At 60.4% G+C, this 26,123-nt stretch overlaps 1 protein-coding gene across 2 annotated transcripts; it reads left to right on the plus strand.

Annotated features, from left to right (window-relative positions):
- Window positions 1–696: 696 nt before the first annotated feature.
- mdc1 (mediator of DNA damage checkpoint 1) lies at window positions 697–25,848 on the plus strand. Of its 2 annotated transcripts, XM_069197832.1 has the most exons (13): window positions 697–805; window positions 1,756–1,889; window positions 8,695–9,072; window positions 12,597–12,672; window positions 14,114–16,101; window positions 17,091–17,174; window positions 18,049–18,377; window positions 18,426–20,864; window positions 21,169–21,318; window positions 22,468–22,650; window positions 23,708–23,833; window positions 24,212–24,322; window positions 24,525–25,848. In XM_069197832.1, exons 2-13 carry the CDS (start codon window positions 1,766–1,768, stop codon window positions 24,720–24,722), a joined length of 6,186 nt encoding a protein of 2,061 aa, XP_069053933.1. In that variant the 5' UTR covers window positions 697–805; window positions 1,756–1,765; the 3' UTR covers window positions 24,723–25,848. The 2 variants fall into 2 exon arrangements, with proteins under 2 accessions (XP_069053933.1, XP_069053932.1); XM_069197831.1 differs by having other exon boundaries at window positions 18,049–20,864.
- The last annotated feature ends 275 nt before the right edge of the window (window positions 25,849–26,123 follow it).

Raw genomic sequence — 26,123 nt, forward strand, 5'->3', positions numbered from 1 at the left:
TACAGAAAATGAAGTGGTCTGGGAAGACCCCTTTGTCTGGGCATTTTAAAATGGACGTATTTGCAAAAAAGTAAGCGCAAAACTACGAAAGCGTATTTAATTTATTATTTATTTTGTTTTAATCTTTAGAACTTGAATGTATGGAGTAATATGTACCCCCTGGCGATCTTTTTGTCTTGAATTGTTATATGTACGCTCGTTTGTCTGGTCATTTGTGTTCCGTCTGTTAAACATAAACAAAAAAAATAAAACAAAAAACCTGTCCTTGGGTCTGCCGAGTGTTTATAAGAGTGTTTAGATGTTCCTGGTCTGAAGCTACAGGACTGGTCTATGCCGATCGTCAATGAACTCGCCATGTTTCCGGCGAGACCCAGGTTGGAGCCCACGCCCGAGCCCGGCTCCACTCAATACTGCGTGGAAACACACACAAATTAAACCAGAGGCCTGCAGACCACGCCCCCACAGTCTGCTCCACCAATCGCCTGCCCGCTCCTCTCCCCTCATCCCGCCCCCTCGGCAGGAGCACCGGAATCCCTCCGTTTCCGCTCCTCCGCCGTGTCCTCTCGCCCAATCAGGCGCCGGGATCTTCGCGACTGGCGTCGCTGCTGCCCAATAGCCGACGAGAAGGGGCCCGGGCGCTTGACGGACGGCCGCCCCGGCGAATAGGCGTGTTCGGGGGGGGAGGGACGGGGCAGATCGGCGCGGCGCACAACAGGAAGACGGTCGCGGAGGCCGCGGCTGAGCTGGATACCCGTGGCGGAGTGGGCGCGCTGTCCCTGCGGGAAACACGCGTGGGGAGCCGCAGGTAAGGGCCGGGGGAGCCGGGGGCTGCGGGGACGCGCACCCGGGCTTGGGGCTGCCGGGGCTCGGAGAGCAGGGCGAGCTGGCGTGTTAATTTGCCCCCCACGGGCGCCCGTGGAGAGTGGGGTCGGGACCCCCTTCCCGCAGTGTAGCGTTTCAGACCGACAGGAGGCAGACTGCTGTACACAGAGAGGGGCGGGAGAGGGGAACAGGCTGGGGTGGGAGATCCTCATTAGCGCTCCTCTCAGTGTAATCTGAGTCAGATATGCGCAAACAGCTGCACACACACACACAGACTGTGCATGCACACACAATACGCTGCATGCACACACTGCACACACCCACAATATGCTGCACGGACACACAATACGCTGCACGAAGACACACTGCAAACACACAATACGCTGCATGCAGACACACTGTGCACACAGTATGCTTCAGGCACGCACACACACACAACACGCTGCACGCACACACAATACGCTGCATGCAGACACATTGTGTAGGCACACAGTGCACACACACACAATATGCTGCACGCAGACACACTGTGCACACACACGATACCCTGCACGCGCGCACACACACACACACACACTGTGCTCCCTCACCCCGAGTTTGACACCAGCCCTTACCACAAGCGCTCTGTGACCTTGCTTTCTAGGCTGAGGCAGTAGGGGCGTCCCGCGGTGTGGGGGTCCCCAGGGGAGTGGTGTGGGGGTCCCGAGGGGAGGGGGGGTCCTGAGGGGTGTGGGGGTCCCCAGGGGAGGGGGGTGAAGGGTGTGGGGGTCCCGAGGGGAGGGGTGTGGGGGTCCCCAGGGGAGTGGGGTGAACAGTGTGGGGGTCCCGAGGGGAGGGGAGGGGTGTGGGGGTCCCGAGGGGAGGGGGGGTCCTGAGGGGTGTGGGGGTCCCCAGGGGAGTGGGGTGAACGGTGTGGCTCTTGCTGCTCTGCAGTGCCGGAGCCATGGAGGAGACTCAGCTGATCGAGGGCGCTCTGCTGCTGTCGGAGGAGGAGGAGGACAGAGAGAGGAAGAGGCAAGCTCGGGCTCGGCTGAAGGTCTTCCCCAACCCGCACTTCAAGGAGAGAGGTGGGTCAGGTTCAGGCAGCAGGTCCAGGTCCAGCAGGGTCAGGTTCAGGCAGCAGGTCCAGCAGGGTCAGGTTCAGGCAGCAGGTCCAGCAGGTCCAGCAGGTCCAGCAGGTTCAGGCAGCAGGTCCAGCAGGTTCAGGCAGCAGGTCCAGCGGGTCCAGGATCAGGCAGCAGGTCCAGCAGGTCCGGGATCAGGCAGCAGGTCCAGCGGGTTCAGGTTCAGGCAGCAGGTCCAGCAGGTTCAGGCAGCAGGTCCAGCAGGTCCAGGTTCAGGCAGCAGGTCCAGCACGTTCAGGCAGCAGGTCCAGCAGGTCCGGGATCAGGCAGCAGGTCCAGCGGGTTCAGGTTCAGGCAGCAGGTCCAGCAGGTTCAGGCAGCAGGTCCAGCAGGTCCAGGTTCAGGCAGCAGGTCCAGCACGTTCAGGCAGCAGGTCCAGCAGGTCCGGGATCAGGCAGCAGGTCTAGCGGGTTCAGGTTCAGGCAGCAGGTCCAGCAGGTCCAGGTTCAGGCAGCAGGTCCAGCAGGATCAGGTTTAGGCAGCAGGTCCAGCAGGATCAGGCAGCAGGTCCAGCGGGTCCAGCAGGATCAGGCAGCAGGTCCAGCAGGATCAGGCAGCAGGTCCAGCGGGTTCAGGTTCAGGTAGCAGGTCCAGCAGGTCCGGGATCAGGCAGCAGGTCCAGCGGGTTCAGGTTCAGGCAGCAGGTCCAGCAGGTCCAGCAGGTCCAGGTTCAGGCAGCAGGTCCAGCAGGTCCGGGATCAGGCAGCAGGTCCAGCGGGTTCAGGTTCAGGCAGCAGGTCCAGCAGGTCCAGCAGGTCCAGGTTCAGGCAGCAGGTTCAGCAGGTCCGGGATCAGGCAGCAGGTCCAGCGGGTCCAGGATCAGGCAGCAGGTCCAGCAGGTCTGGGATCAGGCAGCAGGTCCAGCGGGTTCAGGTTCAGGCAGCAGGTCCAGCAGGTCCGAGATCAGGCAGCAGGTCCAGCAGGTCCAGGTTCAGGCAGCAGGTCCAGCAGGTCTGGGATCAGGCAGCAGGTCCAGCGGGTTCAGGTTCAGGCAGCAGGTCCAGCAGGTCCAGCAGGTCCAGGTTCAGGCAGCAGGTCCAGCAGGTCCAGGATCAGGCAGCAGGTCCAGCGGGTTCAGGTTCAGGCAGCAGGTCCAGCAGGATCAGGCAGCAGGTCCAGCGGGTTCAGGTTCAGGCAGCAGGTCCAGCAGGGTCAGGTTCAGGCAGCAGGTCCAGCAGGTCCAGCAGGTCCAGCAGGTTCAGGCAGCAGGTCCAGCAGGTCCAGGATCAGGCAGCAGGTCCAGCAGGTCCGGGATCAGGCAGCAGGTCCAGCGGGTTCAGGTTCAGGCAGCAGGTCCAGCAGGTTCAGGCAGCAGGTCCAGCAGGTCCAGGTTCAGGCAGCAGGTCCAGCACGTTCAGGCAGCAGGTCCAGCAGGTCCGGGATCAGGCAGCAGGTCCAGCGGGTTCAGGTTCAGGCAGCAGGTCCAGCAGGTTCAGGCAGCAGGTCCAGCAGGTCCAGGTTCAGGCAGCAGGTCCAGCACGTTCAGGCAGCAGGTCCAGCAGGTCCGGGATCAGGCAGCAGGTCTAGCGGGTTCAGGTTCAGGCAGCAGGTCCAGCAGGTCCAGGTTCAGGCAGCAGGTCCAGCAGGATCAGGTTTAGGCAGCAGGTCCAGCAGGATCAGGCAGCAGGTCCAGCGGGTCCAGCAGGATCAGGCAGCAGGTCCAGCAGGATCAGGCAGCAGGTCCAGCGGGTTCAGGTTCAGGTAGCAGGTCCAGCAGGTCCGGGATCAGGCAGCAGGTCCAGCGGGTTCAGGTTCAGGCAGCAGGTCCAGCAGGTCCAGCAGGTCCAGCAGGTCCAGGTTCAGGCAGCAGGTCCAGCAGGTCCGGGATCAGGCAGCAGGTCCAGCGGGTTCAGGTTCAGGCAGCAGGTCCAGCAGGTCCAGCAGGTCCAGGTTCAGGCAGCAGGTTCAGCAGGTCCGGGATCAGGCAGCAGGTCCAGCGGGTCCAGGATCAGGCAGCAGGTCCAGCAGGTCTGGGATCAGGCAGCAGGTCCAGCGGGTTCAGGTTCAGGCAGCAGGTCCAGCAGGTCCGAGATCAGGCAGCAGGTCCAGCAGGTCCAGCAGGTCCAGGTTCAGGCAGCAGGTCCAGCAGGTCTGGGATCAGGCAGCAGGTCCAGCGGGTTCAGGTTCAGGCAGCAGGTCCAGCAGGTCCAGCAGGTCCAGGTTCAGGCAGCAGGTCCAGCAGGTCCAGGATCAGGCAGCAGGTCCAGCGGGTTCAGGTTCAGGCAGCAGGTCCAGCAGGATCAGGCAGCAGGTCCAGCGGGTTCAGGTTCAGGCAGCAGGTCCAGCAGGATCAGGTTCAGGCTGCAGGTCCAGCAGGTGCAGGTTCAGGTTTAGGCAGCAGGTTCAGGTTCAGGCAGCAGGTCCAGCAGGTTCAGGTTCAGGTTTAGGCAGCAGGTTCAGGTCCAGGCATCAGTTCCAGCAGGATCAGGCAGCAGGTCCAGCAGGATCAGGCAGCAGGTCCAGCGGGTCCAGCAGGATCAGGCAGCAGGTCCAGCGGGTTCAGGTTCAGGCAGCAGGTCCAGCAGGTCCGGGATCAGGCAGCAGGTCCAGCGGGTTCAGGTTCAGGCAGCAGGTCCAGCAGGTCCAGCAGGTCCAGGTTCAGGCAGCAGGTTCAGCAGGTCCAGGATCAGGCAGCAGGTCCAGCGGGTCCAGGATCAGGCAGCAGGTCCAGCAGGTCTGGGATCAGGCAGCAGGTCCAGCGGGTTCAGGTTCAGGCAGCAGGTCCAGCAGGTCTGAGATCAGGCAGCAGGTCCAGCAGGTCCAGCAGGTCCAGGTTCAGGCAGCAGGTCCAGCAGGTCTGGGATCAGGCAGCAGGTCCAGCGGGTTCAGGTTCAGGCAGCAGGTCCAGCAGGTCCAGGTTCAGGCAGCAGGTCCAGCAGGTCCAGGATCAGGCAGCAGGTCCAGCGGGTTCAGGTTCAGGCAGCAGGTCCAGCAGGTTCAGGCAGCAGGTCCAGCAGGTCCAGGTTCAGGCAGCAGGTCCAGCAGGATCAGGTTTAGGCAGCGGGTCCAGCAGGATCAGGCAGCAGGTCCAGCAGGTCCGGGATCAGGCAGCAGGTCCAGCGGGTTCAGGTTCAGGCAGCAGGTCCAGCAGGTCCAGCGGGTTCAGGTTCAGGCAGCAGGTCCAGCAGGTCCAGGTTTAGGCAGCGGGTCCAGCAGGATCAGGCAGCAGGTCCAGCAGGTCCGGGATCAGGCAGCAGGTCCAGCGGGTTCAGGTTCAGGCAGCAGGTCCAGCAGGTCCAGCAGGTCCAGGTTCAGGCAGCAGGTCCAGCAGGTCCGGGATCAGGCGGCAGGTCCAGCGGGTTCAGGTTCAGGCAGCAGGTCCAGCAGGTCCAGCAGGTCCAGGTTCAGGCAGCAGGTCCAGCAGGTCCAGCGGGTTCAGGCAGCAGGTCCAGCGGGTTCAGGTTCAGGCAGCAGGTCCAGCAGGTCCAGGTTCAGGCAGCAGGTCCAGCAGGTCTGGGATCAGGCATCAGGTCCAGCAGGTTCAGGCATCAGGTCCAGCAGGTCCAGCAGGTCCAGGTTCAGGCAGCAGGTCCAGCAGGTCCAGGATCAGGCAGCAGGTCCAGCGGGTTCAGGTTCAGGCAGCAGGTCCAGCAGGATCAGGCAGCAGGTCCAGCAGGTCCAGGTTCAGGCAGCAGGTCCAGCAGGTCCAGGTTTAGGCAGCGGGTCCAGCAGGATCAGGCAGCAGGTCCAGCAGGTCCGGGATCAGGCAGCAGGTCCAGCGGGTTCAGGTTCAGGCAGCAGGTCCAGCAGGTCCAGCAGGTCCAGGTTCAGGCAGCAGGTCCAGCAGGTCCGGGATCAGGCAGCAGGTCCAGCGGGTTCAGGCAGCAGGTCCAGCGGGTCCAGGATCAGGCAGCAGGTCCAGCGGGTTCAGGTTCAGGCAGCAGGTCCAGCAGGATCAGGCAGCAGGTCCAGCAGGTCCAGGTTCAGGCAGCAGGTCCAGCAGGATCAGGTTTAGGCAGCAGGTCCAGCGGGTCCAGCAGGATCAGGCAGCAGGTCCAGCAGGTCCGGGATCAGGCAGCAGGTCCAGCGGGTTCAGGTTCAGGCAGCAGGTCCAGCAGGTTCAGGCAGCAGGTCCAGCAGGTCCAGGTTCAGGCTGCAGGTCCAGCAGGTGCAGGTTCAGGTTTAGGCAGCAGGTTCAGGTTCAGGCAGCAGGTCCAGCAGGTTCAGGTTCAGGTTTAGGCAGCAGGTTCAGCAGGTTCAGGCATCAGTTCCAGCAGGATCAGGCAGCAGGTCCAGCAGGTCCAGGTTTAGGCAGCAGGTTCAGGTTCAGGCAGCAGGTCCAGCAGGTCCAGCATGTCTGGGTTCAGGCAGCAGGTCCAGCAGGTTCAGGTTTAGGCAGCAGGTCCAGCAGGTGCAGGTTCAGGCAGCAGGTCCAGCAGGTGCAGGTTCAGGTTCAGGCAGCAGGTCCAGCAGGTTCAGGTTCAGGCTGCAGGTACAGCAGTTTCAGGCAGCAGGTCCAGCAGGTGCAGGTTCAGGTTTAGGCAGCTGGTTCAGATCCAGGCATCAGTTCCAGCAGGTTCAGGCAGCAGGTTCAGGTTCAGGCTGCAGGTCCAGCAGGTGCAGGTTCAGGCAGCAGGTCCAGCAGGTCCGGGATCAGGCAGCAGGTCCAGCGGGTTCAGGTTCAGGCAGCAGGTCCAGCAGGATCAGGTTCAGGCTGCAGGTCCAGCAGGTGCAGGTTCAGGTTTAGGCAGCAGGTTCAGGTTCAGGCAGCAGGTCCAGCAGGTTCAGGTTCAGGTTTAGGCAGCAGGTTCAGGTCCAGGCATCAGTTCCAGCAGGATCAGGCAGCAGGTCCAGCAGGTCCAGGTTTAGGCAGCAGGTTCAGGTTCAGGCAGCAGGTCCAGCAGGTCCAGCATGTCTGGGTTCAGGCAGCAGGTCCAGCAGGTTCAGGTTTAGGCAGCAGGTCCAGCAGGATCAGGTTCAGGCAGCAGGTCCAGCAGGTGCAGGTTCAGGCAGCAGGTCCAGCAGGTTCAGGCAGCAGGTTCAGGTTCAGGCTGCAGGTACAGCAGTTTCAAGCAGCAGGTCCAGCAGGTGCAGGTTCAGGTTTAGGCAGCTGGTTCAGATCCAGGCATCAGTTCCAGCAGGTTCAGGCAGCAGGTTCAGGTTCAGGCTGCAGGTCCAGCAGGTGCAGGTTCAGGCAGCAGGTTCAGGTTCAGGCTGCAGGTCCAGCAGGTGCAGGTTCAGGTTTAGGCAGCAGGTTCAGGTTCAGGCTGCAGGTCCAGCAGGTGCAGGTTCAGGTTTAGGCAGCTGGTTCAGGTCCAGGCATCAGTTCCAGCAGGTCCAGCAGGTTCAGGTTCAGGCAGCAGGTCCAGCAGGTGCAGGTTCAGGCAGCAGGTTCAGGTTCAGGCTGCAGGTCCAGCAGGTGTAGGTTCAGGCAGCAGGTTCAGGTTCAGGCAGCAGGTCCAGCAGGTGCAGGTTCAGGCAGCAGGTTCAGGTTCAGGCAGCAGGTCCAGCAGGTGCAGGTTCAGGCTGCAGGTCCAGCAGGTGTAGGTTCAGGCAGCAGGTGTAGGTTCAGGCAGCAGGTTCAGGTTCAGGCAGCAGGTCCAGCAGGTGCAGGTGCAGGTTCAGGCAGCAGGTCCAGCAGGTGCAGGTTCAGGCTGCAGGTCCAGCAGGTGTAGGTTCAGGCAGCAGGTTCAGGTTCAGGCAGCAGGTCCAGCAGGTGCAGGCAGCAGGTCCAGCAGGTGCAGGTTCAGGCAGCAGGTTCAGGTTCAGGCTGCAGGTCCAGCAGGTGCAAGTTCAGGTTTAGGCAGCAGGTTCAGGTTCAGGCAGCAGGTCCAGCAGGTGCAGGTTCAGGTTTAGGCAGCAGGTTCAGGTTCAGGCAGCAGGTCCAGCAGGTGCAGGTTCAGGCTGCAGTTCCAGCAGGTGTAGGTTCAGGCAGCAGGTGTAGGTTCAGGCAGCAGGTTCAGGTTCAGGCAGCAGGTCCAGCAGGTGCAGGCAGCAGGTCCAGCAGGTGCAGGTTCAGGCAGCAGGTTCAGGTTCAGGCTGCAGGTCCAGCAGGTGCAGGTTCAGGTTTAGGCAGCAGGTTCAGGTTCAGGCAGCAGGTCCAGCAGGTGCAGGTTCAGGTTTAGGCAGCAGGTCCAGGTTCAGGCAGCAGGTCCAGCAGGTTCAGGCAGCAGGTCCAGCAGGTGCAGGTTCAGGCAGCAGGTTCAGGTTCAGGCTGCAGGTCCAGCAGGTGCAGGTTCAGGTTTAGGCAGCAGGTTCAGGTTCAGGCAGCAGGTCCAGCAGGTGCAGGTTCAGGTTTAGGCAGCAGGTCCAGCAGGTTCAGGTTTAGGCAGCAGGTCCAGCAGGTGCAGGTTCAGGTTTAGGCAGCTGGTTCAGGTCCAGGCATCAGTTCCAGCAGGTCCAGCAGGTTCAGGTTCAGGCAGCAGGTCCAGCAGGTGCAGGTTTAGGCAGCAGGTTCAGGTTCAGGCTGCAGGTCCAGCAGGTGTAGGTTCAGGCAGCAGGTTCAGGTCCAGGCATCAGTTCCAGCAGGTTCAGGCAGCAGGTGCAGGTTCAGGCAGCAGGTTCAGGTTCAGGCTGCAGGTCCAGCAGGTCCAGCAGGTGCAGGTTCAGGTTTAGGCAGCAGGTTCAGGTCCAGGCAGCAGGTCCAGCAGGTCCAGGTTCAGGTTTAGGCAGCAGGTTCAGGTCCAGGCAGCAGGTCCAGCAGGTCCAGGTTCAGTGTCTCGTGAGTGTGTGGCGGCAGCAGATCTGCTCTCGGGTCGCAGTCGCTGTGGATTGTGGGAATGACCCCCGCCCCCCCCCTCTCCTGCAGAGTTCGACCTGTACCCCGGGCAGAACCTGGTGGGCCGGGACCCGGGCTGCGCGGTGCCCCTGCCCGCGGGCTCGGTGTCGCGGCGCCACGCCGTGCTGGAGATCGCGGGCGGCGAGCACCTGCTGCAGGACCTGGGCAGCCTGAACGGCACCCGGCGCGGCCGCCGGCCCCTGCGCCCGCGGGCCCTCTACGCCCTGGAGCATGGCGACCTGCTGCTCTTCGCCGACCTGCCCTGCCAGTACCTCCGGCTGGACCGCCGGGACACCCCCGCCCGCCCCCGGCCCCTGGCCCTGGAGAAGACCCCCGCGCCCTCCACGCTGCTGGTGCTCGACTCGGGCGACGAGGACGAGGGGGCCAGGAGGCGGGGAGCTGCCTCAGGTGGGTCTCCTTTCCTGCTCGCCGCTCGAACCCGCGTCCCCAGGACCGGAGAGCCCAGCCGTGTCGGTGCTCTGTGTCTGTGTGTCTGTGCCGTGTGTCTCTGTTTGTGTGTATCGTGTGTGTCTAGGTGCTCTGTGTCTCGGTGTGTGTGTATCATGTGTGTCGGTGCTCTGTGTCTCGGTGTGTGTGTATCATGTGTGTCGGTGCTCTGTGTCTCGGTGTTTGTGTATCGTGTGTGTCGGTGCTCTGAGTCTCGGTGTGTGTGTATCGTGTGTGTCTGTGTGTATCGTGTGTGTCGGTGCTCTGTGTCTCTGTGTGTCTGTATTGTGTGTGTCGGTGTTCTGTGTCTCGGTGCATCTGTATCGTGTGTCTAGGTGTGTCTGTATCGTGTCTGTCGGAGCTCTGTGTCTTGGTGTGTGTGTGTATCATGTGTGTTGGTGCTCTGTGTCACAGTGTGTCTGTGATCGGTGCTGTGTTGCTGTGTGTTTGTGTCGGGGGCTCTGTGTCGTGCTGTGTCTGTAATCGGTGCTGTGTTGCTGTGTGTCTGTGTCGGGGGCTCTGTGTCGTGGTGTGTCTGTAATCGGTGCTGTGTGTCTGTGTTGGGGGCTCTGTGTTGTGGTGTGTCTGTAATCAGTGCTGTGTTGCTGTGTGTCTGTGTTGGTGCTCTGTGTCGTGGTGTGTCTGTTATCGGTGCTGTGTTGCTGTGTGTCTGTGTCGGGGGCTCTGTGTCGTGGTGTGTCTGTAATCGGTGCTGTGTTGCTGTGTGTCTGTGTTGGTGCTCTGTGTCACAGTGTGTCTGTAATCGGTGCTGTGTTGCTGTGTGTCTGTGTTGGTGCTCTGTGTCACAGTGTGTCTGTAATCGGTGCTGTGTTGCTGTGTGTCTGTGTTGGTGCTCTGTCGTGGTGTGTCTGTAATCGGTGCTGTGTTGCTGTGTGTCTGTGTCGGGGGCTCTGTGTCGTGGTGTGTCTGTAATCGGTGCTGTGTTGCTGTGTGTCTGTGTCGGGGGCTCTGTGTCGTGTTGTGTCTGTAATCGGTGCTGTGTTGCTGTGTGTCTGTGTTGGGGCTTTGTGTCACAGTGTGTCTGTAATCAGTGCTCTGTGTCGTGGTGTGTCTGTAATCAGTGCTCTGTGTTGCTGTGTGTCTTTGTCGGTGCTCTGTGTCGCGGTGTGTCTGTAATCAGTGCTCTGTATCGTGGTGTGTCTGTAATCAGTGCTGTGTTGCTCTGTATCTCTGTGTCGGGGGCTCTGTGTCGTGGTGTGTCTGTAATCGGTGCTGTGTTGCTGTGTGTCTGTGTTGGGGGCTCTGTGTCGTGGTGTGTCTGTAATCGGTGCTGTGTTGCAGTGTGTCTGTGTCGGGGGCTCTGTGTCGTGGTGTGTCTGTAATCAGTGCTGTGTTGCTGTGTGTCTGTAATCAGTGCTCTGTGTCGTGGTGTGTCTGTAATCGGTGCTGTGTTGCTGTGTGTCTGTGTCGGGGGCTCTCTGTCGTGTTGTGTCTGTAATCAGTGCTGTGTGTCTGTGTCGGGGCTCGCTCTGTGTCGTGGTGTGTCTGTAATCAGTGCTGTGTGTCTGTTGGGGGCTCTGTGTCACAGTGTGTCTGTAATCGGTGCTGTGTTGCTGTGTGTCTGTGTTGGTGCTCTGTGTCGTGGTGTGTCTGTAATCAGTGCTGTGTTGCTGTGTGTCTGTAATCAGTGCTCTGTGTCGTGGTGTGTCTGTAATCGGTGCTGTGTTGCTGTGTGTCTGTGTCGGGGCTTTGTGTCACAGTGTGTCTGTAATCAGTGCTCTGTGTCGTGGTGTGTCTGTAATCAGTGCTCTGTGTCACAGTGTGTCTGTAATCGGTGCTGTGTTGCTGTGTGTCTGTGTTGGTGCTCTGTGTCGTGGTGTGTCTGTAATCAGTGCTGTGTTGCTGTGTGTCTGTAATCAGTGCTCTGTGTCGTGGTGTGTCTGTTATCTATGCTGTGTTGCTGTGTGTCTGTGTCGGGGGCTCTGTGTCGTGGTGTGTCTGTAATCGGTGCTGTGTTGCTGTGTGTCTGTGTTGGTGCTCTGTGTCGTGGTGTGTCTGTAATCGGTGCTGTATTGCTGTGTGTCTGTGTCGGGGGCTCTGTGTCGTGTTGTGTCTGTAATCGGTGCTGTGTTGCTGTGTGTCTGTGTTGGGGCTTTGTGTCACAGTGTGTCTGTAATCAGTGCTCTGTGTCGTGGTGTGTCTGTAATCAGTGCTCTGTGTTGCTGTGTGTCTTTGTCGGTGCTCTGTGTCGCGGTGTGTCTGTAATCAGTGCTCTGTATCGTGGTGTGTCTGTAATCAGTGCTGTGTTGCTGTGTATCTCTGTGTCGGGGGCTCTGTGTCGTGGTGTGTCTGTAATCGGTGCTGTGTTGCAGTGTGTCTGTGTCGGGGGCTCTGTGTCGTGGTGTGTCTGTAATCAGTGCTGTGTTGCTGTGTGTCTGTAATCAGTGCTCTGTGTCGTGGTGTGTCTGTAATCGGTGCTGTGTTGCTGTGTGTCTGTGTTGGTGCTCTGTGTCGTGGTGTGTCTGTAATCAGTGCTGTGTTGCTGTGTGTCTGTAATCAGTGCTCTGTGTCGTGGTGTGTCTGTAATCGGTGCTGTGTTGCTGTGTGTCTGTGTCGGGGGCTCTGTGTCGTGGTGTGTCTGTAATCGGTGCTGTGTTGCTGTGTGTCTGTGTCGGGGCTTTGTGTCACAGTGTGTCTGTAATCAGTGCTCTGTGTCGTGGTGTGTCTGTAATCAGTGCTCTGTGTCACAGTGTGTCTGTAATCGGTGCTCTGTGTCGTGGTGTGTCTGTAATCAGTGCTGTGTGTCACAGTGTGTCTGTAATCGGTGCTGTGTTGCTGTGTGTCTGTGTTGGTGCTCTGTGTCGTGGTGTGTCTGTAATCAGTGCTGTGTTGCTGTGTGTCTGTAATCAGTGCTCTGTGTCGTGGTGTGTCTGTTATCGGTGCTGTGTTGCTGTGTGTCTGTGTCGGGGGCTCTGTGTCGTAGTGTGTCTGTAATCGGTGCTGTGTTGCTGTGTGTCTGTGTTGGTGCTCTGTGTCGTGGTGTGTCTAATCGGTGCTGTGTTGCTGTGTGTCTGTGTTGGTGCTCTGTGTCACAGTGTGTCTGTAATCGGTGCTGTGTTGCTGTGTGTCTGTGTTGGTGCTCTGTGTCACAGTGTGTCTGTAATCGGTGCTGTGTTGCTGTGTGTCTTTGTCGGTGCTCTGTGTCGTGGTGTGTCTGTAATTAGTGCTCTGTGTCGTGGTGTGTCTGTAATCGGTGCTGTGTTGCTGTGTGTCTTTGTCGGGGGCTCTGTGTTGTGGTGTGTCTGTAGTCGGTGCTGTGTTGCTGTGTGTCTTTGTCGGGGGCTCTGTGTCGTGGTGTGTCTGTAGTCGGTGCTCTGTGTCGTGGTGTGTCTGTATCGTGTGTCTGTAATCTGTGCTCTGTGACCTGCCTGTGAACTATGTGCAGGGGCTGCTGTGCTGTGCTGTGCTTGACCCTGACCTTGAGTCTCTGACCCTTGACCCTTCACCCCCCTCTTTCTCTCCAGAGTCGGAGTCGTCCCGGAGTCAGTGTGCCACCAGCAATTCCTTCCTGTCTCCTGCCAGCGCTGTCATCCCCGAGAGGTGAGGGAGCGCCGCGAGCCGTCCTGTCCGTCCCCCGAGAGCCGTCCTGTCCGTCCCCCGAGAGCCGTCCTGTCCGTCCCCCAGAGCGGTCCTGTCCGTCCCCCCTAGAGCCGTCCTGTCCGTCCCCCCGAGAGCCGTCCTGTCCGTCCCCCCGAGAGCCGTCCTGTCCGTCCCCCCGAGAGCGATCATCTCCGTCCCCCCAGAGCGATCATCTCCGTCCCCCCAGAGCGGTCCTGTCCGTCCCCCCCAGAGCCGTCCTGTCCCTCCCCCCCAGAGCCGTCCTGTCCGTCCCCCCAGAGCCGTCCTGTCCGTCCCCCCGAGAGCGATCATCTCCGTCCCCCAAGAGCGGTCATCTCCGTCCCCCCGAGAGCGGTCCTGTCCGTCCCCCCGAGAGCGGTCCTGTCCGTCCCCCCAGAGCCGTCCTGTCCGTCCCCCCGAGAGCGGTCCTGTCTGTCCCCCCAGAGCGGTCATCTCCGTCCCCCGAGAGCTGTCCTGTCCGTCCCCCCGAGAGCTGTCCTGTCCGTCCCCCCGATAGCGGTCCTGTCCGTCCCCCCGAGAGCAGTCATCTCCGTCCCCCCGAGAGTGGTCCTGTCCGTCCCCCGAGAGCCGTCCTGTCCGTCCCCCCCAGAGCGATCATCTCCGTCCCCCCAGAGCGATCATCTCCGTCCCCCCAGAGCGGTCATCTCCGTCCCCCCCAGAGCGGTCCTGTCTCTCCCCCCCAGAGCGGTCCTGTCCGTCCCCCCAGAGCCGTCCTGTCCGTCCCCCCAGAGCCGTCCTGTCCGTCCCCCCAGAGCGATCATCTCCGTCCCCCCAGAGCGGTCATCTCCGTCCCCCCCAGAGCGGTCATCTCCGTCCCCCCCAGAGCGGTCCTGTCTCTCCCCCCCAGAGCGGTCCTGTCCGTCCCCCCAGAGCCGTCCTGTCCGTCCCCCCAGAGCGATCATCTCCGTCCCCTCGAGAGCCGTCCTGTCCGTCCCCTCGAGAGCCGTCCTGTCCGTCCCCCCAGAGCGGTCCTGTCCGTCCCCCCGAGAGCGATCATCTCCGTCCTCCCAGAGCGATCATCTCCGTCCTCCCAGAGCGGTCCTGTCCCTCCCCCCAAGAGCGGTCCTGTCCGTCCCCCCAGAGCCGTCCTGTCCGTCCCCCCAGAGCCGTCCTGTCCGTCCCCCCGAGAGCCGTCCTGTCCGTCCCCCCGAGAGCGGTCCTGTCCGTCCCCCCGAGAGCGGTCCTGTCCGTCCCCCCAAGAGCGGTCCTGTCCGTCCCCCGGAGAGCGGTCATCTCCGTCCCCCGGAGAGCGGTCATCTCCGTCCCCCCGAGAGCGGTCCTGTCCGTCCCCCGATAGCGGTCCTGTCCGTCCCCCCGAGAGCCGTCCTGTCCGTCCCCTCGAGAGCGGTCAGTGGTGGTTTGTTTCCCTCTCCTCAGCCTCTCTGCCCGTCTCTCTCTGCAGCGATGCCGAGAGCCCGGTGACCCCGGGTTCGAGCCCCAGCGTGGTGCCCGGGGACGAGTCGGACTCGGACTCTGAACCGGGGGCGGTGAGGAGGAGGAGGAGGAGGAAGGGGCCGCAGACCTGCGTCGCCGAGGAGACCGACCCGCGGGGAGGCAGGCCGGGCTGGACCAGAATCAAAGCCTGGGATTCTGGAGGGAGAGGTTCTGAGTCCCCGCACAGGACTGGGACGCCCCAGAACGGGGGGGAGGTGGGGGTCTCGAACGGGAAGACCCGGGAGGTGCCTGTCCACCCAGAACCGGGCCCGGTACTGCCCCCCGAGCAGGCCAAGAAGATCGGACCAGAACCGGGCGCCTTTCACCTGGACAGCGACACGGATGTAGAGGAAGAGGAGACATCGAGAGCCCCAGAATCCCAAAACCAGACCGAACCGAACCCAGATACTGTCCCAGAACAGCCCAAGAAGATCGGATCAGAACCAAGTGCCTTTCATCTGGACAGCGACACGGATGTAGAGGAAGAGGAGACATCAAGAGCCCCAGAACTCCCAAACCAGGCGGAACTGGACCCAGCTACTGTCCCAGAACAGCCCAAGAAGATCGGATCAGAACCGAGCGCCTTTCACTTAGACAGCGACACCGATGTAGAGGAAGAGGAGACATCGAGAGCCCCAGAACTCCAAAACCGGGCCGAACTGGACCCAGATACTGTCCCAGAACAGCTCAAGAAGATCGGATCAGAACCGAACGCCTTTCATCTGGACAGCGACACGGACGTAGAGGAAGAGGAGACATCGAGAGTCCAAAACCCGGAAGAACCAGACCCAATTCTACACCCTGAGCAGCCCAAGAAGATCGGATCAGAACTAAGTGCCTTTCATCTGGACAGCGACACCGACGTAGAGAAAGAGGAGACATCAAGACCCCCAGAACCCCAAAACCGGGCTGAACTGGACCCAGATACTGTCCCAGAACAGCTCAAGAAGATCGGATCAGAACCGAAAGCCTTTCATCTGGACAGCGACACGGATGTAGAGGAAGAGGAGACATCAAGACCCCCAGAACCCCCAAACCGGGCCGAACCGAACCCAGATACTGTCCCAGAACAGCTCAAGAAGATCGGATCAGAACCGAACGCCTTCCACCTGGACAGCGACACCGACGTAGAGGAAGAGGAGACATCAGGAGCCCCAGAACCCCAAAACCGGGCTGAACTGAACCCAGATACTGTCCCAGAACAGCTCAAGAAGATCGGATCAGAACCGAACGCCTTTCACTTAGACAGCGACACGGATGTAGAGGAAGAGGAGACATCAAGAGTCCAAAACCCGGAAGAACCAGACCCAATTCTACACCCTGAGCAGCCCAAGAAGATCGGATCAGAACCAGGTGCCTTCCACCTGGACAGCGACACCGACGTAGAGGAAGAGGAGACATCAGGAGCCCCAGAACCCCAAAACCGGGCTGAACTGAACCCAGATACTGTCCCAGAACAGCTCAAGAAGATCGGATCAGAACCGAACGCCTTTCACTTAGACAGCGACACGGATGTAGAGGAAGAGGAGACATCAAGAGTCCAAAACCCGGAAGAACCAGACCCAATTCTACACCCTGAGCAGCCCAAGAAGATCGGATCAGAACCAGGTGCCTTCCACCTGGACAGCGACACCGACGTAGGGGAAGAGGAGACATCAGGAGCCCCAGAACCCCAAAACCAGGCCGAACTGGACCCAGATACTCCCCCAGAACAGCCCAAGAAGATCGGATCAGAACCGAACGCCTTCCACCTGGACAGCGACACTGACGTGGAGGAAGAGGAGGCTGTGGACCGGGCTCGGGACCGCAAAACCGCAGGTCCGGACCCGTGCGGAGACGAGGAGGGGACAGCGCTGACGTGTTCAACCCCACTGCGTCCGGAGGGCGGTCCGTCCCGGGCCAGCCCCCTGCTGAGCGACCCGGACAGCTCTGGACCCGGCCGGGCAGACAGCGAGGGTGAGAGAGCAGGGTCAAAACATGGTACAGCGCAGTAGAGCCCAGTGAGATCGGGGTAAAAACACAGGACAGCGCAGTAGAGCCCAGTGAGATCAGGGTAAAAACAAAGGACAGTGCAGTACAGCCCAGTGAGATCAGGGTAAAAACACAGGATGGCGCAGTACAGCCCAGTGAGATCAGGGTAAAAACACAGTACAGTGCAGTACAGCCCAGTGAGATCAAGGTAAAAACACAGGATGGCGCAGTACAGCCCAGTGAGATCAGGCTAAAAACACAGGACAGCGCAGTAAAGCCCAGTGAGATCAGGGTAAAAACACAGGACAGCGTAGTGAGATCAGGGTAAAAACACAGGACAGTGCAGGACAGCGCAGTGAGATTAGGGTAAAAACACAGGACAGCGCAGTGAGATCAGGGTAAAAACACAGGACAGTGCAGGACAGCCCATTGAGATCAGGGTAAAAACACAGGACAGCGCAATAGAGCCCAGTGAGATCAGGGTAAAAACACACGACAGTGCAGTAGAGCCCAGTGAGATCAGGGTTAAAACACAGGACAGCCCAGTGAGATCAGGGTAAAAACACAGGACAGCCCAGTGAGATCGGGGTAAAAACACAGGACAGTGCAGTCGAGCCCAGTGAGATCAGGGTAAAAACTCAGGACGGCACAGTACAGCCCAGTGAGATCAGGGTTAAAACAGTATAGTGCAGTAAAGCACAGTGAAATCTGGGTAAAAACACAGTACAGTGTAGCAAAGCCCAGTGAGATCAGGGTAAAAACACAGGACAGAACAGTACAGCCCAGTGAGATCAGGGTAAAAACACAGGACAGAGCAGTACAGCCCAGTGAGATCAGGGTAAAAACACAGGACAACGCAGAACAGCCCAGTGAGATCAGGGTAAAAACACAGGACAGCGCAGTAAGAACAGGAGGCCGCCGGGCTGTGCAGTGCATTGTGGGAGTCGCTGAGTCTGGTTTGTTCCTGGTTGCAGGTGGAGGAGAGGAGGAGGAGGATGAAGAGGAAGAGGAAGAGGAGGAGACACAGGCCTTCCTCGCTCTCGGACATCCTTTCCGCTGTGAGAGAGACACGGTCCCCACCCCCACCCCCACCCCCACTCCCACTCTCACCAGCAGCCATCTTACCCTGTAACTCCCAGCTGGCAGCCCCACCAGAGCCCAGCAGTGTGAGCCTGGCCAGTACCTGGAGGGGAGACTGCTGGGAAAACACAGAGGCTGCTGCTGGGAGAGGTGTGAGTGGGGCCAGCAGGGGGCGCTCTCACCCTGCGCTCTGTGTGGGTCCTGATGCCCCAGTATAGGGACGGGGACACTGGACTGTAAATAGGCGCCGTCCTGCGGATGAGACGTCAAACCGAGGTCCTGACTCTCTGTGGTCATTAACAATCCCAGGGTGTCTCTCGAGAAGAGTAGGGGTGTTACCCCAGTGTTCTGGCCAAATTACCCCCCTGGTCTTTACCCATCATGGCCTCCTAATACCCCCCTCTCTGAACTGGCTTCATCCCTCTGCTCTCCTCCCCACTGAGAGCTGGTGTGTGGGGAGAGGACTGGGGCGTCATCCAGGTGGGGCTGCACACTGGTGGTGGTAGTGGGATCCCCATGACCTGTAAAGAGCTGCACACTGGTGGCGGTAGTGGGATCCCCAGGACCTGTAAAGAGCTGCACCCTGGTGGCGGTAGTGGGATCCCCAGGACCTGTAAAGAGCTGCACCCTGGTGGCGGTAGTGGGATCCCCAGGACCTGTAAAGAGCTGCACACTGGTGGCGGTAGTGGGATCCCCAGGACCTGTAAAGAGCTGCACACTGGTGGCGGTAGTGGGATTCCCGTGACCTGTAAAGAGTGGAGAGTCCAGAAAAGTGCTATAGTAGTGATTATTATTATTATGGTTATTATTATCATCATTACTCTCACTGACGCTGCCTGTTCCCCTCTGCAGGTCCGGTGGGCCCGGTCCGGCGGCACCGCGGCGAGGAGGAGGAGGAGGAAGAGGAGGATGTGTTCATCGCCGAGACCCAGTCCTTCTTCACGGAGAGCAGCTCCGAGGACACCGGGCTGGAGGCCACCCAGTCCTTCCTGACCGAACCGGACCCACCCGATCAGAACCGCCTGGCCCAGACAGCCGTGTCGGACAGCACTGAGCCCACCCAGGCCTTCCTGACCGAACCGGACCGACCCGATCAGAACCGCCTGGCCCAGACAGCCGTGTCGGACAGCACTGAGCCCACCCAGGCCTTCCTGACCGAACCGGACCGACCCGATCAGAACCTCCTGGGCCAGTCAGACAGCACCAAACCGGACCGACCGGATCAGAACCTCCTGGCCCAGACGACCCTGTCGGACAGCACTGTGCCCACCCAGGCCTTCCTGACCGAACCGGACCGACCCGATCAGAACCTCCTGGCCCAGACAGGCGTGTCAGACAGCACAGAGCCCACCCAGGCCTTCCTTACCAAACCGGACCAACCGGATCAGAACCTCCTGGCCCAGACGACCCTGTCGGACAGCACCGAGCCCACCCAGGCCTTCCTGACCGAACTGGACCGACCCGATCAGAACCTCCTGGCCCAGACAACCCTGTCGGACAGCACCGAGCCCACCCAGGCCTTCCTAACCGAACCGGACCGACCCGATCAGAACCTCCTGGCCCAGACGGCCCAGTCGGACAGCACCGAACCAGGCCGACCCGATCAGAACCTCCTGGCCCAGACAGCCGTGTCGGACAGCACCGAGCACACCCAGGCCTTCCTGACCGAACCGGACCGACCCGATCAGAACCTCCTGGCCCAGACAGCCGTGTTGGACAGCACCGAGCCCACCCAGGCCTTCCTGACCGAACCGGGCCGACCCGATCAGAACCTCCTGGCCCAGACGGGCGTGTCTGACAGCACCGAGCCCACCCAGGCCTTCCTGACCGAACCGGGCCGACCCGATCAGAACCTCCTGGCCCAGACGGCCCAGTTGGACAGCACCGAGGAGCCCATCCAGGTGACCCCAGAGCCAGAGGGAGCGCCCCGCGACTCCGAGCCCCTCACCCTGCTGCGCAGACACCCCCGGAGCAGACGGGCCCCGGCCCCCCGTCTGCCCGAGGAGCCGGCCGAACCGGGTCGCACCGAAGGGGGGGCTGGGCCCGCGAGAGAGGAGGAGGAGCGGGGGTCGGGGGTCGTGCAGACCCCCCGGAGGAGGAGAGGAGGAGAGCGAGCCAGGAGCACGCGGAGGACGAAGGGTGCGGGGCGGGGGGCCGAGCCGGGCTCTGCGGTGGGGGAGTCCCAGCCCGGGACCAGGCGGTCGGCAAGGACTCGAGCGGGACCCAGAGCCGCTGGGGGGAGCGGGGGGCACCCTGGGCAGGCAGGAGCGTCAGAGGTCAGGGGTCACCCTGGGCAGGCGGGAGCGTCAGAGGTCGGAGGTCGCTCTGAGCAGAGTGAAGTTTCCGAGGTCAGAGTCTTCCCTGAACACGCTGAGGGGTCAGAGGTCGGAGGTCCCCCTGGCCAGGCTGAAGGGTCAGAGGTTGGAGTGCGTCTTGGGCAGGTAGAAGACTCAGAGGTCAGAGGTCATCCTGAACAGGCCAAAGGGTCAGAGGTCAGGGGGCACCCTGGGCAGGCGGGAGCGTCAGAGGTCGGAGGTCGCTCTGAGCAGAGTGAAGTTTCCGAGGTCAGAGTCTTCCCTGAACACGCTGAAGGGTCAGAGGTTGGAGTGCGTCTTGGGCAGGTAGAAGACTCAGAGGTCAGAGGTCATCCTGAACAGGCCAAAGGGTCAGAGGTCAGGGGGCACCCTGGGCAGGCGGGAGCGTCAGAGGTCGAAGGTCACCCTGGGCAGGCGGAAGGGTCAGAGGTTGGATGTCATCTTGAGCAGGCGGAAGGGTCAGAGGTCAGAGGTCATTTTGAGCAGGCAGAAGGGTCAGAGGTCGGAGGTCGGTCTGAGCAGGGTGAAGTTTCCGAGGTCAGAGTCTTCCCTGAACAGGCTGAGGGGTCAGAGGTCGGAGGTCCCCCTGGCCAGGCTGAAGGGTCAGAGGTGGGAGCTCGTCTTGGGCAGGTAGAAGACTCAGAGGTCAGAGGTCATCCTGAACAGGCCAAAGGGTCAGGGGTCAGGGGTCGCCCTGAGCAGGCTGTGGCCAGCGAGCCCGTGTCTGGCGGGGGAGCCCGGCGGCTGCGATCGGCGTCCGCCCGCTCGGAGGCGGAGGGGGCCCCCGAGGCCGGAGGGGCAGGGCCGGGGGTCCGGCGGGGGGCGCGCAGGAGCGGGCGCGCGGGCGGGGCGCAGCAGCAGGCCGTCCCGGAGGCCCCCCCAGCGGGGCAGCCGGCCAGGGCCAGGCGGGGCCCGGGGGCCGACCCGCCGGCCCAGGACAGCAGCAGGAGGAGGACGGGCCGGTCGGCACAGAAGAGGAGCCGGGAGACCGCGGCGCAGGGGCAGGGGCAGGAGGAGGCCAGCAGGGGGAGCTCCACAGCTCGGGGGGGCCAACAGGAGCAGGAGGAGGAGGAGGGGGCTCGGAAGGCCAGCAGGGGGAGCTCCAGAGCTCGGGGGGCCCGGCCGGGGCAGGAGGAAGAGGGGGAGGAGGAGGCCCACCCTGGCTCTGGAGACCAGTCCGGGCCGACCCAGCGGGACCCAGGGATCCGAGCGGAGGAGGAGGAGGAGGAGGGTGGAGCCCTCAGGAACCCGCCAGAGGAAGAGCAGGGGCCGCGGCCCGCCAGGCCGGCCCGGAGGCAGGGGGGCCGGGGCACTGCTGGGGCCGGGCAGCGAGAGGACAACGGGACAGGGGAGGTGAGGGGGCGGGACCGCTGGGGCACACACACACTCACACACTCACACACACCCACACACTCACACACACACACACTCCCACACAGACACCCTCACACACCCTCACACACCCTCACACACCCTCACACACCCTCACACTCCCACATTCACACCCACACACACTCACACACACACACTCCCACACACTCACACTCCCACACTGACACCGCCGGAGGGGGGGAGAGGAGATCAGACCAGACAGCTGGGGGAGACCCAGCCTGCCTGTTCTGTCCTGACGTCAGTGTGCACCTTCTCTCTCTCCCAGACCTGCCCCACCCCCTCTCCGCGACGCCGCTCCACGGCCTCCTCCAGGAAGCGCCCGCCTCCGACCCCGGACCCCTCTCCCGAGCCCAAGACCTCCCGGCGGACCGCTGTGGTCAGTCCCAGAGCTGCCCCCAGCTCTCACTCACCGAGGGTCAGTCCTGTCAGTGTGTCTGTATGAACCCCTCTCTCTCTCAGTGCAGTGTTCATGTACTGGAGTGTCCAGTCAGTGTGTGTGTATGAACCCCCCTCTCTCTCAGTGCAGTGTTCATGTACTGGAGTGTCCAGTCAGTGTGTCTGTATGAACCCCTCTCTCTCTCAGTGCAGTGTTAATGTACTGGAGTGTCCAGTCAGTGTGTCTGTATGAACCCCTCTCTCTCTCTCAGTGCAGTGTTCATGTACTGGAGTGTCCAGTCAGTGTGTCTGTATGAACCCCTCTCTCTCAGTGCAGTGTTCATGTACTGGAGTGTCCAGTCAGTGTGTGTATGAACCCCTCTCTCTCTCAGTGCAGTGTTCATGTACTGGAGTGTCCAGTCAGTGTGTCTGTATGAACCCCTCTCTCTCTCAGTGCAGTGTTAATGTACTGGAGTGTCCAGTCAGTGTGTCTGTATGAACCCCTCTCTCTCTCTCAGTGCAGTGTTCATGTACTGGAGTGTCCAGTCAGTGTGTCTGTATGAACCCCTCTCTCTCAGTGCAGTGTTCATGTACTGGAGTGTCCAGTCAGTGTGTGTATGAACCCCTCTCTCTCTCAGTGCAGTGTTCATGTACTGGAGTGTCCAGTCAGTGTGTGTGTATGAACCCCTCTCTCTCTCAGTGCAGTGTTCATGTACTGGAGTGTCCAGTCAGTGTGTCTGTATGAACCCCTCTCTCTCAGTGCAGTGTTAATGTACTGGAGTGTCCAGTCAGTGTGTCTGTGTGAACCCCTCTCTCTCTCAGTGCAGTGTTCATGTACTGGAGTGTCCAGTCAGTGTGTCTGTATGAACCCCTCTCTCAGTGCAGTGTTAATGTACTGGAGTGTCCAGTCAGTGTGTGTGTATGAACCCCCCTCTCTCTCAGTGCAGTGTTCATGTACTGGAGTGTCCAGTCAGTGTGTCTGTATGAACCCCTCTCTCTCAGTGCAGTGTTCATGTACTGGAGTGTCCAGTCAGTGTGTCTGTATGAACCTCTCTCTCTCAGTGCAGTGTTCATGTACTGGAGTGTCCAGTCAGTGTGTCTGTATGAACCCCTCTCTCTCTCAGTGCAGTGTTCATGTACTGGAGTGTCCAGTCAGTGTGTCTGTGTGAACCCCTCTCTCTCTGTCCAGGTGCTCTTCACTGGAGTGGACGATGACTCGGTCTCGGCTGTGGTCCTGAGGTTGGGGGGCGACCTGGCTGAGGGGGTGCACGACTGCACCCACCTGGTGACCGACCGCATTCGGAGGACGGTGAAGCTGTTGTGCGCCGTGGCCCGGGGCATCCCTGTGGTCACCCCGGAGTGGCTGGACAAGGTGGGGACCCCGTACCTGTAGACTGAGGCTCTCTGGTTCACAAATCATGAAGACGAGGTCAGGACAAGGGGGCTCTACTTTACACAGAGAGGAGTGGGAGGGGGGAACAAGCTGATACCCTGGCTTCTCTCCAGACACAGCTGGGTGAGCTCCTCCAGTCAGGACAGGAGGCTCTACTGTACACAGAGAGGGGTGGGAGAGGGTAACAAGCTGTCCCCAGCACAGTAATTAAAACCCAGGGAGATAATTTGCTCTTCCATTCCCAGTGCTGCCCTGACATCGTCATGACAACTCTGACACTGTCTCCACTGTCTCCCCTGTAATTAGTGTTTAATGAGGATTCATAAAGACCCCACTGGAGGGGCTGTTGCAGACAGGCCTGTACTCCAGTGTGCAGATTCGCCAGTGGAGTCTGGGCCTGGACTGGACTGGACACCCCTGGTCACTGTTACTGGACTGGACACCTCTGTTCACTGGGACTGGACTGGACACCACTTGTCACTGGGATGGGACTGGACTGTACTGGACACCCCTGGTCACTGGTCACTGTTACTGGACTGGACACCACTGGTCACTGTTACTGCACTGGACACCTCTGTTCACTGGGACTGGACTGGTCACCACTGGTCACTGGGACGGGACGGGACTGGACTGGACACCCCTGGTCACTGGTCACTGTTACTGGACTGGACACCCCGGTCACTGGAACTGGACTAGACTGGACACCTCTGGTCACTGGGACTGGACTGGACTGGACACCCCTGTTCACTGTGACTGGACTAGACTGGACACTACTGGTCACTGTTACTGGACTGGACACCACGGGTCACTGTTACTGGACTGGACACCTCTGGTCACTAGGACTGGACTGGACACCACTGGTCTCTTGGACTGGACTGGACACCCATAATCACTATAGGAGTCAATTTAAAATCTTTTGTGCTTGTGTCCTGCTCAGAGTGGTCACTGTGTCTCTGTGTGTCCTGCTCAGAGTGGTCACTGTGTCTCTCTGTGTCCTGCTCAGAGTGGTCACTGTGTCTCTCTGTGTCCTGTTCAGAGTGGACGCAATGGATGCTTCCTGTCTCCCAGACCCTTCCTGGTGAAGGACACAGCACAGGAGAAGGTTTTCAGTTTCTCCCTGTCGGAGTCACTGCTGAGAGCCCACAGACAACCACTGCTGCAGGTCAGTCTGTCCACTGTCCACGGCTCATCACAGTGTCCAGTCTGTATGAACCTCTCTCTCTCTCAGTGCAGTGTTCATGTCCTGGAGTGTCCAGTCAGTGTGTCTGTATGAACCCCTCTCTCTCTCAGTGCAGTGTTCATGTACTGGAGTGTCCAGTCAGTGTGTCTGTATGAACCCCTCTCTCTCAGTGCAGTGTTCATGTACTGGAGTGTCCAGTCATTGTGTCTGTATGAACCCCTCTCTCTCTCAGTGCAGTGTTCATGTACTGGAGTGTCCAGTCAGTGTGTCTGTATGAACCCCTCTCTCAGTGCAGTGTTCATGTACTGGAGTGTCCAGTCAGTGTGTCTGTATGAACCCCTCTCTCTCTCTCTCTCTCAGGGCTATGAGATTCATGTAACTCCCTCAGTGAAACCAGAACCAGCGCAGATGAAGGACATTATTGTGTGCAGTGGTGCCGTGTTCCTGCCCAAAATGCCCTCTGTGAACAAGGTGACTCCCGCTGTTCTGTCCTGCTATGTGTGTTCTGTGTGCTGGTCTGTCTCGGGGGAGTGTGTGTGTCCTCTGCCTGTCTGTCTCGGGGGAGTGTGCGTGTCCTGTGTCTGTCTGTCTCGGGGGAGTGTGCGTGTCCTGTGTCTGTCTGTCTCGGGGGAGTGTGCGTGTCCTGTGTCCCTGACAGCGCTGTGTGTCGCAGGGCCAGACGCTGGTGCTGTCCTGCCCCGAGGACGCCCCCCTGTGCCAGCCCGCCCTGCGCGCTGGACTGCCGGTGCTCAGCGCCGAGTTCCTCCTCACGGGCATCCTGCAGCAGAGCGTCGACCTGGAGCGCCACCGCCTCTCCGGCCCCGGGTTCGACACCCCCCCGGGCGCCAAGAGGGGCAGGAGGAGGCGCTGAAGGAGCTGAGACCTGGAGCCCAGTAAGCACCTCCACAGAGACTGGGGGCTCCTTTCTGACACTGTGGGGGTTCAGTCAGACCTGCTGGACTGTGTCTCTCCAGGAGCAGGTCTGGGGGCTCCTGTCTGACACTGTGGGGGTTCAGTCAGACCTGCTGGACTGTGTCTCTCCAGGAGCAGGACTGGGGGCTCCTGTCTGACACTGTGGGGGTTCAGTCAGACCTGCTGGACTGTGTCTCTCCAGGAGCAGGACTGGGGGCTCCTGTCTGACACTGTGGGGGTTCAGTCATCCTGCTGGACTGTGTCTCTCCAGGAGCAGGACTGGGGGCTCCTGTCTGACACTGTGGGGGTTCAGTCAGACCTGCTGGACTGTGTCTCTCCAGGAGCAGGACTGGGGGCTCCTGTCTGACACTGTGGGGGTTCAGTCAGACCTGCTGGACTGTGTCTCTCCAGGAGCAGGACTGGGGGCTCCTGTCTGACACTGTGGGGGTTCAGTCATCCTGCTGGACTGTGTCTCTCCAGGAGCAGGACTGGGGGCTCCTGTCTGACACTGTGGGGGTTCAGTCAGACCTGCTGGACTGTGTCTCTCCAGGAGCAGGTCTGGGGGCTCCTGTCTGACACTGTGGGGGTTCAGTCATCCTGCTGGACTGTGTCTCTCCAGGAGCAGGACTGGGGGCTCCTGTCTGACACTGTGGGGGTTCAGTCAGACCTGCTGGACTGTGTCTCTCCAGGAGCAGGACTGGGGGCTCCTGTCTGACACTGCTGGGGTTCAGGCAGACCTGCTGGACTGTGTCTCTCCAGGAGCAGGACTGGGGGCTCCTGTCTGACACTGTGGGGGTTCAGTCATCCTGCTGGACTGTGTCTCTCCAGGAGCAGGACTGGGGGCTCCTGTCTGACACTGTGGGGGTTCAGTCATCCTGCTGGACTGTGTCTCTCCAGGAGCAGGACTGGGGGCTCCTGTCTGACACTGTGGGGGTTCAGTCATCCTGCTGAACTGGATGTAACTGGTGAATGTAACTGGTGCCCCCTGCCTCTCTCGCTCATGCTGACACAGGGGCGCCCTTTATTCCGGTGTAATATTATATTAATAGGCTATTTTGTCGAGCAATAAAGTTTTGTAGTGAAAACGGAGCGGTGTGGACAGGCTCTGTGGGCGATCGTGGTGAGGAGACTCCCTCTGGTGCTCGTGACTCAGGAAGTCTCTGCCTTCTCGCAGGCTTTAACTACAGACAGTGGTGACGACGCTGAGAGCAGCTTCATTCAGCCCCCATGTGTCCGTTTCGATACACACACACACACCTGTCACACACTGGGTCACACACACACATCTGTCACACACTCCCACTGTTACAGTGACACACACACACACACTGACACTGTCAGACACACTGATGTCACACTG

This window comes from Lepisosteus oculatus, chromosome 14 (assembly GCF_040954835.1).
Source record: "Lepisosteus oculatus isolate fLepOcu1 chromosome 14, fLepOcu1.hap2, whole genome shotgun sequence".
Lineage (NCBI taxonomy): Eukaryota > Metazoa > Chordata > Actinopteri > Semionotiformes > Lepisosteidae > Lepisosteus > Lepisosteus oculatus.